This window comes from Chrysemys picta, chromosome 9, assembly GCF_011386835.1.
Source record: "Chrysemys picta bellii isolate R12L10 chromosome 9, ASM1138683v2, whole genome shotgun sequence".
Classification (NCBI taxonomy): domain Eukaryota; kingdom Metazoa; phylum Chordata; order Testudines; family Emydidae; genus Chrysemys; species Chrysemys picta.
This window is the reverse complement of record NC_088799.1, coordinates 27,650,608-27,663,713: the sequence shown is the minus strand read 5'-3', so window position 1 is coordinate 27,663,713 and position 13,106 is coordinate 27,650,608. Positions and strand designations below refer to the sequence as shown.

General features: G+C 42.8%; 1 protein-coding gene and 2 long non-coding RNA genes across 3 annotated transcripts; 1 reads left to right on the top strand and 2 right to left on the bottom strand.

Annotated features, from left to right (window-relative positions):
* Positions 1 to 211: 211 nt before the first annotated feature.
* Positions 212 to 4,736, bottom strand: LOC135973488 (uncharacterized). The gene is made up of 2 exons (XR_010590353.1): positions 4,578 to 4,736; positions 212 to 871 (listed from the first exon to the last, which is right to left on the bottom strand). It is a non-coding gene; the product is annotated as an uncharacterized LOC135973488 (long non-coding RNA).
* On the top strand, positions 2,647 to 8,166 carry LOC135973489 (uncharacterized). The gene is made up of 3 exons (XR_010590354.1): positions 2,647 to 2,779; positions 5,980 to 6,043; positions 8,028 to 8,166. It is a non-coding gene; the product is annotated as an uncharacterized LOC135973489 (long non-coding RNA).
* Positions 8,167 to 9,676: 1,510 nt separating this feature from the next.
* SERP1 (stress associated endoplasmic reticulum protein 1) lies at positions 9,677 to 12,954 on the bottom strand. The gene is made up of 3 exons (XM_005308217.4): positions 12,818 to 12,954; positions 12,501 to 12,576; positions 9,677 to 11,235 (listed from the first exon to the last, which is right to left on the bottom strand). Exons 1-3 carry the CDS (start codon positions 12,899 to 12,901, stop codon positions 11,195 to 11,197), a joined length of 201 nt encoding a protein of 66 aa, XP_005308274.1. The 5' UTR covers positions 12,902 to 12,954; the 3' UTR covers positions 9,677 to 11,194.
* Between the last annotated feature and the right edge of the window lie 152 nt (positions 12,955 to 13,106).

Genomic DNA, 13,106 nt, shown 5'->3' with positions numbered 1-13,106 from the left:
CCTGTTTAGCTGGTCCGCCCTTGCTGGGGGGCTCGAACCCGCTCTTGGCGGCCCTGGCCACCAGTAATGTTTGGGGCCCTGCACGGGAGTGCAGAGCAGTGGTTCGAATGTTAGTAGGAATCTGTGTTTGCTACATATGATGCACTGACTTGCAGTGCCTGTTGCTTTCCTGGGGTACAGTATCTTTCATTTAATGCAATAATAAAGAATGTTTTCAAAACCAAAACGTTCATTTATTGAAAAGAAAATTTGTTTCTTGAAAAGAAACACAACTGCTTGGGAAACAGAAAGGGCATGACACATCTGTGCTGTGTGGGATGAGGGAAGGGTAGGGAATGGGACAATCAGAGATTTGTGTTTGTCCTGTTATCATACTCAGCCTTCCTGTCTGGAGTGCTGTGCAATGAGTGCTGCACTTCAGGCTGGCTAAAATGCATGGTGATGGGGGTTGAGTGCAATGGGTAATGGTCGTAGTTTGCAGGGCTGGGTGGTGAAGCTACAGGTGTTGGAGGCAGCTGGTGGCGATAAGAACCCAGATGTTGTGGAAAGTGGGTTGGCGGTGACATGGGGGCACAAGCGAAAGAGTTTTGGGACAGGGCTGTGGTGGTGGTGGTGGGGGGCAGGCGCAGATGTCTCTGCCTGCATTGCTATGAGTGCCTGTATCGAGTCTGCTTGGCACTCCATGATGCTTAGCAGCCGCTCCGTGCTTTGGTGCCGGCGATCCGCATTCTGCTCGCGGACCCTTTCACTCTCCCGCCACTCCTGCACATTAAGATTTTCATGTCTTCTTTGCTTCTTCGCAGACACTTCCTGATTCTTTGGAGTCTTTCGGCCGTTGATAACAAGGACGGCTGGGATCTCAGGGTTGCGTCTGTAAAGCCAAAATGCAACACTTAACAGAGGCAGCATTGTTCACACCAGACAGAGCAATGATTCGGCCGTACGTGTGGACACATCAGGAGTTAGGGCGCCCAGGGCTGCTTTAATGTGCTCTAACTTGCAAGTGTAGCCAAGCCCTAAGATAATACCAGAGGTGAAAGTAAGCCAGTACGGTCTGGTACGGCATACTGGCAAGAGCCAGTACGCCGTGCCAGACTGGACCGGGTTCCGCGGCGGTGATTTAAAGGGCCCAGGGCTCTGGACGCTGCGGGGAGCGGGGGCGGGGGCCCTTTAAATCCCCACCGGAGCCCGGCTGCCAGAGCTCCGGCGGCGCTTTAAAAGGCCTGGGGCTCCCCGCAGCGTCCAGAGCCCTGGGCCCTTTAAATCACCGCCGCGGAACCCGGTCCAGTCTGGCACGGCGTACTGGCTCTTGCCAGTACGCCGTACCAGACCATACTGGCTTACTTTCACCGCTGGTACTATCTTAGGGCTTGGCTACACTTGCAAGTTAGAGCACATTAAAGCAGCCCTGGGCGCCCTAACTCCTGATGGCAGCTGGGCTCCCACGGTGATTTAAAGGGCCCAGAGCTCCGCAGCGGCCAGCGCCCTGGGCCCTTTAATTCACCCCTGAGCCCCAGGGCTCCCAGCCGCCTCTGCAGCTGGTAACTCCGGGGTGATTTAAAGGCCCTGGGGCTCCCAGTCACAGTCAGAGCCCCAGGTCCTTTAAATCTTGAAAAGCCCCACCTCTTCTGGTTGAGGCCCCGCCTCTTCCGGTTGAGGCCACACCCCCGCTCAGGACTCCGGTGTACCAGTAATTCCTTTAAGTTACTTTCACCCCTGGATAGTACCCACATGTGATGTCATCTCCATGTTCTGATTTTTCAAACAGTTGAACAACTTTGTTAGCCATATCAATATCACCCATGGCCCTGCTTGAAACTGAGTTCTGTTAAACAGCATTTCTGACTGGGCACTTGTTGTTTCAGACATTCATACAGTTCACCATAGACATCTTGGCTTTGAAAGAGTTAACTGGAGCTGGTGAGGTCAATTAACCCGTCTGGTTGCACCTAGAGGATGGGGATGGGCCAGGTCTAATTGAACATGAATCCCTGCTAGGGGAGGAGCTAGGTGGTTAGTATAAAGAAAGGAGGCCTGAACTAGGAAACTCTGTAGTTACTCTTTATGATTAGAGAATTGAGGAGAAAGTTGGCCCTGGGAATCTCTTCTAAGTAGAGAAGTCTGCTAGGAGTCTAGGAAAGAACTAGAGCTGCTACCAGAGTGGAGTAAACTTTGGTAGTGAGCTGTGATTAAAAAGGCAGGATGGGAACTTCCAGGGAGAGAGAGACCTTGGAGGTATTCAGCTGAGGTACTAAGTAAGGGACATGAAAGGTCAAGCCCCAGAAAGGCAGAGGATAATTTGTAATCTTGGTTTGGGGATTTGTTGGCAGATTCTAGGGGAGAGTTCTGAGAGTCCTAGTGTTGAAAGAAGGTTAAACTTGGAGAGGCCTGCTGGCAAGCCTGGTAGGAAGTCCAGAGAGGCAGCAGCAAGGAGGCTGATGGAACAGACCTTTGCTGATAGTTATAGGATCTGTGGGCTGGACTATAGAGTGGTGAGTGGGCCTGTGTACCCTTACCAGCATGGGAATGGGAAAAGGACTACTGGAAGCCCTGAGAAAAGGGTATATGGACCATGCAGCCCAAAGTTGAGGGGTGAAGATCTTTTATAAGGACACAGGCTATTTTTTTTTAAAGACTTTGTTACCCTAGGAGGGTGGGACTAAAATGTTGTTTGGCTAGAGGGCTGAGTCATGCAAAGAAGCAGACCACTGTGAGACGGGAGGCACTAGATGAGGAGAGATGGATATGCCATGCCCAGTCCTGCAGGGGTGTGCCAATGGTGAGTTCACCCTTCCTCAGCATCACTTTATTTTCAGAGGTATTTGTGCACGGAGACATGACTTCACATCAGTATTACTCTGGGCCATCTCAGGCAGCCATTCTTCCCTGACCACTTCTTGGCATGGTAAGAACACCTCTAAGTTCCCAGAATTTGTCCCCCAGAGCCTGCAATTCTGCCCACCAATGCCAATGGGGCCTTTAATATTGCTAGGGAAAGTTGCTCCACTAGTTCCCCATGTGTTCTTACAGTGGGCCGATGAAACCTACTCCCATCATAACAGCATTAGAAATAATTGTCTCCACAACAAACATCTAACACAGAGGCCTCAAGTTTAGTGAAAACTATATTTACCTTGCCATTTGCAAGATGGTGATTAATAGTCACCTGCAGTAGTATCCTCGTATCAGAATATCCCAGTGTATTTAAAAAAAAAAAAACCCAGAAAGCCTTTTCTAATATATGAAAAGCATTATCCAGGAAATAGTGCCTTGGATATACTGTTTGTCAAGACAAGTTGATAATGTCCCTTTAGAAAGCCTGTTACATAAAGCAGGTTCTCAAATGTGGTGCACAGAGCATTTGCTGGTAGTCCATGGAGCAGTAGCTAGTCACATGGTGCTGGCTCCTCCTCCCAGTTTCTAGCTGCCATTTTGTACTAAAAGAGAACAGTGAATACTTTCCTAATCTTGTTTTTCCACCTAAGCAATTGGTGTAATTGTCACAGGGAAGTTATCTGATCTTGACTGGATTTGCAAGTGATTTTCACAATCTGGAATGGAAGGCATGATAGTGCATGAGACAACTTCTCTATTACTTTTTATTATTAATACATAGCTCTTACAGAGCACTTTTCATCAGAAGATCTCAAAGTGGTGATTCACACTAGGAAAAAGATTTGGGAAACCCTGATTTAAAAAAAAAGAAAAGCTAAAATGTAAGGCAAGAGACTTTCATGTTGACATTCCTTTCTTTTGCTGGTGGTAATAGTGATTGTTGTATTCATGTAAATACCTTACTCATTACATTTTGGCTTTTTAATTTTTTTTAAAAGGCAATAAAGGAAAAAAGCAATTTGTTTTTGTTTCATCATACGTGGTTTTCTCTCTGGATGTTCTGGGATAATCTTGCTGCTCTTGCTCTGCCATCAAAAGCTGAGTGTGTGTCCATTTAGAGTTGTAGATAATACTGCACAGAGATGCCAATCAGGGCTAATTTGTCATTATGGAAAGATGACTACCCAAATTGCTGAAGACTTCTTCTGTGTGATTCACTGATCTGCCCACTGGGTGCCACTGTTGATACCGTACAATTGTTAAAGTGATCTAAATTATTTTCCCATGGAAGTGGTCTTATAGTGTATGGTGAAAGGGCTGGAGTCAGGAATTGCAGGACCTAGAAAAGGCTACTCCTGCCCACTTCTTGTCACTTCTTAAGGGGGACCAGAGGATGATTCCTAGTACTCTACTTTGGAAAACTGTTTTACTTCCCCCTTGTCCACACCTATCAAGGCCCGTCCCGTATCTCTCTCTCTCTCTCTCCCCTTACATGAGTGTAAGACCTATTTCTCCTATGAACTGAGGTCCAACTCCTCCTCCCAGCACAACCCACAGGTACTATCCCATACCATATCCTCCATGTGACTGTATAACAGTACTCCCTGCTGGTTAGAGCAGGGGACTGAGCCAGAAGAACAGGGTTTTATTGCTTGCTTTGATTGCTATGTCATCTTGAGCAAGTTACAACCTTTCTCAGCCAAAGTTTCCCAAATTATAAAATGAAGATAACTCTCACTCACCAAACAACAAAGGTTAGTTGGATCCAGGACAACATTCAGGGTTGTTCCCCTCTGACAAGAGGCCTGTTCATGTAAATTATCAGGAGTCTTGGTGCATGTCAGTGGTTTTCTTCCAGCAATACAAAGATTTCGGAATTGTTGTTTGTGTGATATCACAGCCTATTAGGACATTAAATATAGTAAATTACAGCACAATAAAAAATTGCTGACGCACACAATCAATTTATGGAAGTCTGCTTCTTTTAAAAGCAGCTGGATGTGGCATTTACCCTAACTCTGTTGTGCTGCATTTTGGGAAAGCCCTACAAGACACAAAGATGAAAATATACAGCTACAAGGCAGAAGAGAAACTGCAAGCTACACCATACAGCTACAACTGTTTTATTTAAGAATGATGCAATGCTTATTTCTTTTTGCATTATGTGCATTAAGATTTTGAAATGAGTATTGTTTTATCAAAGATAAGTCCACCAAATCAACAAAAAAATGTGAGATTCTGTTCATAAAAGCATGTGGCTTTACTGCATTTTAGCTTTGTTTAAAAGCTATTAGCAAATATAACAATAGTGTAGATTAACAAAGATCTTCTGTAAATTATGGAATACTATAATCAAGTGAACAAAAAAAGCTAGACTACCTTTGCATATCATATTAGTTCTGCAAATTGTGTATGCAAACTATACTTTGCTAGTTTATTTTGACAACTGCTGTTTCATTTTTCTTATAATAAACTCTTAGTAAGAGGAGACCTCACTACAGCACACTCTATTAAATCTTTGCTGTGAGTTTTTAATGCCAATTACCAAGTGTGAAGATATGTAAAATGCAATTAGCAAAGGGGAAACTCTTGTTGGTAAATACTTTTCCATATGGTTTTGACCAGTCATGCTTTCAGAACAAAAGTATCCCTGCCTGCTTAGGATTGACGTGTGTGTGTGGTTTGTCCAATTAAAAAAACCTATTGACAGTAAAGGGAAAGTCATTTTTGTATTTTATAAAAATCAGTTGCTGGCTGAGTGCAGATTGGATTCTTGATAAATAGTAAAGTTATGGTCAGATGACATAAGAATCTGAATTTAGCAGACAAATGCGAAGAAATTTAGTATTAAGGATAAAATGTTATCCTGATTGATTCCTACAGGAATTTGTTTTGCCTAGGCACAATCTTGTAGTCCTTAATGAGGCAAATGTCCCATTTAAATGAGAGGGGTGGGTGTTTCTGACCATCCTGTGTTAGGAGCCCTGTGTAATAACTGAGCAGGATGCAGTGTTCTCCCTGTCTCAATTTCATTGCGTGGCGGAGGAAGGGCTTTTAAAATAACTTAACCACAGCTCTGTGGTTCAACTTCCTTTTCTGAATGAAAGCACTTAACAGGTTTCTATGATGTTTTTTTTGTTTAAGGAAGGTGTTATGTAGTTCTGAAGTAGCACAGAAAACAGTACATACTTCACGACACAGGCATATGGTAAGTGCATTCTTTTTATTACTGAACCTAACAGCAGAATAGTCACATTCATGCTGCTCATCATACTGAGCTTTCTGTCACTCAGAGAAGTGTACTGGGTTGGTCAATGCGTAGTTTCATTCTTATGAAACAACTGCATTGTTTTAATGAAGCTCACTTTTTGTATAATATTTAATCGTTAGAAAGTAGGCAAGATTAAAAGTTTAAGCGTGGCATCTCTGTGGCTTTAAAAGTTTAGCACTGTAGAAGCCCAGACAAGCAATAACTGGAAAGCAATGAGTCCTTCACCCCTAAATTACAAATACATTATTTTAAAATGCTCATGTGCTTTGGCTTCATGGATACATTAATTAACCCATAAATCTGGCTACAATCCTTTTTTTAAATGCAAAATTATTGATAGATACCATCATGCAAATAAGGGAAAGACAACCTCAGTGAGAGGGAGCTCCTCCCAATCACATTCAGCTACATCAATATGGTAAAGAGGGAGGTTCCCTAAACCCCAAGATAAGTGCTGAAATCCATTCTCCCTCATATCCCTGAAAGCTTAAAACACACTTTTTCTCAGAGCTCCATCTCCTTGGCTATTCCAATTCAGTGTTCTGGGGATGAGACAGTTACAGTAAGGAACTCAGAAGATTTGAAAGTAACTTTTTAGATACCCACACATTTTATTCCTGGCAAAAGCAGAGATTTATCAATCCATACAAAAACAAAACCTGCATGTAAAAACTCATCCTCCAGCATCCTCACCATTCAGAGTCCTTTTGGTTTTTGGTTAGTCAGGATCCCCCAACTCCTCTCTCTTTCTGCTCCTGCCACAAGCTCTTTTTAGTTTGTTTGGGCCCATTGGTCTCACAGTTCCCAGAGCACATGTGGTTTTTAACAGCATCTTCTACCTCTTCCTTTTTCTGCTGGGGAATTTCTATTGCTCCAACCTCTCTCCCTGGAATAACTAGTTTATTTTATTAAGGAGTTTGGCCAAGCTATGTTCATTGTTCTATTAAGGCACAGTCATTCTGTGTTAATGACTTCTTTAATTGTGTAGCTGCTTCCAGACAGAATGTGTAATACCTAACCTGGTCCATCAGCAAATAGCTGATTCAATAAATATTGAGGGTTACATAATACATAATTCATAAAAATCAGAATTTGTAAGTTCTATAAAGGTTTCCTCCAACAATCTAACTGAAATAATTCTATTCATTTAATCACTTCAGGAGGTTTCATAGGTTTCAAGGCATTATGGAAAAACTCACTGACAGTCTATTGCAGCAGCAGATTCTGTATCATAAGGAAAATATGGGCAGTGTAATGCTAAATGTTGAATGAAAATGTATGCTTGGCACTGTTGCAGTAGGTATGGTGATTACCTGTGTGTCCCTAAACCAGGCTATGTACTGACTGCAATTTAATTCTATTTCATACAGCAGTCAAGTTGAAGGGCTGATCTACACTGGGGGGGAGGGGGAGAATCGATCCAAGATACGCAACTTCAGCTATGTCAAAGTATCTTGGAACGAATTACTTGGGGTCCAGACGGCGCGGGATCGATGGCCGCAGCTCCCCCATCGACTGCGCTACCGCCGCTCGCTCTGGTGGAGTTCCGGAGTAGACGGTGAGCGCGTTTGGGGATCGATATATTGCATCTTAACGAGACACGATATATTGATCCCGGATACATCGATTGCTACCCCCCGATACGGCGGGTAGTGAAGACATACCCGAAGTTAATTCAGGAAACTGGCTTGTGATGCAAAATAAGATCAAATCCTGCCTCTCACTAATGATCCCACTGATATCCTCAAGACCACTCATAAGGCAAAAAGGACTTTGTCATATTATATTATCTGTTTAGTTGACTTGCATTAACAGAATAGTACATGGTTAAAAAAAATCATCTAAGGTAGCACAGTTAAGGACTTTAAATTACACTAACAATATACTGCGTCATAAGATTTGATAAACTTTGTCTTTTTAGATAACACTGAGACTTCCCTACATCTGTTTGCGAAGAAAACTAAATCCAAGTTTGAAAGCGGTGCTTGAGTTTTAAGTGGAAGCAAGCCTGACTCTTTGACACTTACCCTATGGCTGTATTAGCTATTTGCCAATAAATATTACCTACCACTAACAAAATAGTTAAGATTTGGAGACTAATTTTTCTTCAAGGTTCTATAATGAGACACAACTTAAGTCCCATTTTTTACATATTTGGATAAAGACATAGTGCAAAGGAAATTAATGAACAGCTGTTGGCCATATACATGTATTTCATAACCGTAATATGAGACGCTCCAGTATTATGGGAAACATTTTGTTGCTAACCAAATAGAGCCCCTACCACAGACTAGGTCTTTATCTGACAAATCTGCATAGTAGTACCATTGATTTCACACCAGCTAAGGAGCCGGCCTTATATGTAATGTTAGTGGCTCTATTAATGAAGTTTCTAATTATCAGACCTGTTTCTCATTTAAGCATAAGGTTTAATACTTAGTGAAATGGAAACTGGATTAGGTTGGCTAGTTCATGCCCCTGCCAATGCAAAATTAGGCCCTAGAGTACAATTTCTAGTGCTTTATTAAATCTAACCCTGACTAGTTTTAACAGTGCTTTTTGTTAATTCTGAGGGTACGTCTATACTACCCGCTGGCAGTGTTTGATGTATTGGGGATCGATTTATTGTGTCTTGTCTAGACGAGATAAATCGATCCCCAAATCAACACCTGTACTCCGCCTTGGCAGGAGGAGTAAGCGGAGTCAACGGGGGAGCCGCGGCGGTTGACTCGCCGCCGTGAGGACTGCCAGGTAAGTCTAACTAAGATACTTTGACTTCAGCTACGTGAATAGCATAGCTGAAGCTGTGTATCTTAGTTCGACCCCCTCCTCCCCTAGTGTAGCCCAGGCCTAAGTGTCATAGCAATGGCCTTTCTGGGTTAATGACCAAATTGTTGCTGTAACAACTTCACATTAGCAACTGTACAGCCAAACTAGGTATTAGTAGGGAATGACTCTGACTATAGTTTCCAGCCATTTGATTAAAGAAAAACTAGAATACTAGAAATTAGACACTACCGTTTTCCAAGTGTAATAACGTGTTAAGTAAATTTGTGATACTCAAAGCTAGAAACTCACTTTTCTCTCATTCAAGCTATGTGGCTCTCACTACAGCCACATAAGGCTGAGTAACATCAGGATTATTATCCACATCTGACTAAAAATAAGCAATTACTCCATGTTTTCTCTCAGCTCTGTCATGGTGATTGTTATACCATGCTGGAGGCAGCCAACTCAGCTGCTAAACAGCAGAGTATAAAAAAAATTATTCACACTGGACTGAAACAAACTTAACATCTCATTTAATCAAGCTTGCATAAACTGCTATTCAACATAAAATGCAGATAAATTGATATTTAAATTCATTCTAAGTGATACTATAGAAAGGTATTGCCTATTTTGTTTTTACTAGTGCTACGTTAGTCATCTGTACACCCATTTAGAAGTTCACTTAGTCAAAGCTCTTAGTATAGACAACTATAACTGAAAAAAATTAGGAGCTAATTTTCCTATTAAACCAGAAGATTTAGTTTGGAATGGTCAGTACCTACAAGTTTAAAAGGGAGACAATTCACATTTTAAAAGTAATTTATTTAAAATAGTACTGCAATTGTACACAAACTTTTTCATTTACAAATTATACCAATTTCCAAGGACAGAGAACATAACTTGTCTGGCTAAACTATGGGGCAGATCCTCAGCTATATAAACTGTCACAAGCCCACTAATTTCAAGTGGATAGAAGCAGGTGAGGATCTGCCACTAGGTGGTTAGCAACACATCCCTATAAAAGAAGCATAGCTTATTTTTTTAGTTAATTCTTAATGCAACCAAATTAGAGTAATACCCCCTTCCTCTACCCAAAAAACATGCTGGAAAAACAGACCTTTATTTAACCAAAAGTGCACAATGGAAGACTGACTCCACCTTTAAGTTAGACTTAACTATTACAACAGGTAGTTTGACAGCCTATGCTTTTGAGAGACTTCTGCAATAAACAAGGTGTGATACATTACATCACCAAGATAATTTCAGTCTTATACACAAGGAAGTCAAATCAGATTTGTAGGGTTATTTGAATGCCGCCGGGATATTTGACGGGGAAATATTTAAGTGCTAGAGACAAAGGCAGGTTTGGACCCAGTAGTTTGGTTCACATGAAAACATGTTACTTCTCTTTGGAGGTATTGTGTGTGCATTTAAATGGCATGTGTATGATGATTAAGTACATGCATAAAAATATAACCATATAGTATCATTAATTGAAAGTGGTTCAAGAAATATTTACAGCCAAGTTATAAACTCTGCTGCCAACAAAAGTTTAACACTGAGAGTCTTAGCAGCAGCATTTATCATAGCTGCTATGCCTTAACTTGTTAGTACTAAAGCATTCCCAAAGCAGTTGTTGCCTTGTCATGTTTCGTCAGCCTGATCATGTAAAACCTACTGATTTTACATTAATACTTTTTTTATGAGGATAGTCTTGCAAGGGGCATAGAATAAGGTGTTTCACCATTATAAGTATTTGAGCGTCAATGCATTGCCACATGCTATAGTAAAACTAGGCTACAACTACACATGATATTTCATTTAAATAAGCAATGTAATGCAGCAAAGCCCACTCAGCTTCGAGTGTGCTTTAAATTCAGAGTACAGCCACTAAAAGAATCCCTGCGTCTCAATTTTAAATAAAACCACTTCCATTTATACATAGGGTTAACAGATCTCAAGACCGGTGTTTACACAGATGTAGTAGTTCCTACGTATCTACGCTGCATACAGCTTAACATATCTACACAAAAAAACAAAATTTATTCTTCACTAAATAAGTAGGTCCACGATTGTAGATCAACAATAGAATTTTATTGCTTTATACATGGGGTGCTTTTCAAGGCACTGTGGTATTGACTAGAAAACTTGGAATGACTTGTGAAGGAACCTGGAATGACATATGGCCAACATGGAAAGTCGTTCTGGAGCAGGACAGTATCATGAATTAAGTTTTTAGACCGGGGTATCAAACATTGGGAATGACAGTTCATTGTAATTCACAGGAAGATGAAAACAACTTGTTTAAGGTCAGCTCCTTCACATTCCCATCCTGATACTCTGAATAATTTGGAAGATAGCTGCAAAAGAAAAGATGAATACAAGTGATGCTTACGAGACAAGTCAAACAAATCATTGCTAATACTCGGAAGAATCACATACATCAATCGCACACATTCATGAAGGCACACAAGTTGTTTTCTTAAATGACCCTTTAAAGGGTATATCCTTTGTATTCTTAATGGCTTAAAAATTAAGGCCCCCTATTGATATTTATATGGATCTTTTCAGCAAAGGAGACTGATCAAAGAAACAACAAAATGTTGTCCAATGCACAATGTGAAAAGAGAAGTTACTCTAAAAAGTGAATCATCATAGATATATTACTAGGAACCAACAGTAGGCACTAAAGATTGGTTACTCTGCTTTACCCAGTAAGTCAGGGGTTCTCAAATTGGGGGGTGGGACCCCTCAAGGGGTTGCAAGGTTATTACATGGGGGGGTCGCGAGCTGTCAGCCTCCACCCCAACTCCCTCTTTGGCTCCAGCATTTATAATGGTGTTAAATAGATAAAAAAGTTTTTTTAATTGATAAGGGAGGGTCACACTAAGAGGCTTGTTATGTGAAAGGGGTCACCAGTACAAAAGTTTGAGAACCACTGCTGTAAGTATAGTGCTAAAGCAAAAGTACAATAGTGTAAAAACCCTACTTTAAGTGATTTGTAACTTGATAGTGGGGTCCTTTAGAGTCTGTTATATAATACAAGTTGCATGGCTAAATGCCATATCTTAAGCAAGGTTAAGGTTGATAAGCTCAAAACAGGTGGACAACCAACAAGATATTCCCAATCACAGCGTACAGGTACTCACTAAAGTTAATATGACTAGCAGATACACATCTAACTTGCTGATGCTAGGTTGTCTTAAATATTTTTTATAGCTTTCTCATTTATATTGTCGAGTCATTTCTCGATTACCACTGTGTTTGTTAAGATCAGTAACTACACAGATCTGTAAGTCTATGTGTGGCTTTTTGCATCTTTCAAGATTAGTCATTTAAATTAGTTTCCTCTTTAACTCCTGCCAGTCGGTGGCAGTGAGGAGTGACATCAGCTGGGACACCCATCTCACCTGCACACTAATCAGTATCTCCTTCCAGGCTTGCCCCAAGAAAGATCAGACACCTGCGGGGCTTTCTCCAGCGACCAGAGGAGCGGGCACAGCCACAGGGGGGCTTGTTCCAAGAGGACTCTGGCCCCGCTGCTCACAGGCAGGTTTGAAAGGCCTGGCCTCCCTCTCGAGTATGGAGGGAGCACAGCATGAGGTCACCCCTGTGCAACACTTACCTGAGCCACAAACCACAAAGATGAACAGCGCCAACAACCAGGGCCCCACGGATGCCTTCTCCTCGGGGGCGTTTCTCTGCAGGGAGAGCAGCAGCAGCAGCATCAGGGCCAACTCCCCTCCAGCCAAGCCAACCCCCCTGGCTCTGAGGGCTCGCACTGACCCACATGCTCCGTCCCCACAGCCCCCCACGCCCTGCCAGCTCCCCACCAGATCCCAGAGGGAACAAAGCGGTTCACCTACAGGGTCCTGCTCCCCGCTCCCAGCCCCCGTGTGCCAGAGCACGGCCAGGGTCCCCCGCCCCTTCCTCCGCCCGTACCGAGGTCTTGGCGACGTTGCCCCGCTGGGTGATGTTCTTGCTGTGCTTCTCGTTCGCCATCCGGATCCGCTGTTTCGCCACCATCTTCCCCCCGCGCCGCCGGGGCCCCGCGCCGCTCCTCCCCGCTGCTCTGTGGACTTGAGGGAAACGACGGTCCCGGCCTCGCCACTCAACCGCCGAGTCTGTGCCGGGCTGGAGGGTCTCAGGCACTCAACGCCGCCCGCTTCTCCCAGACCGCTGCCAGCGTAAGCACCGAGCTCACGCCCCGCCCAGCGGAAACACGCAACAC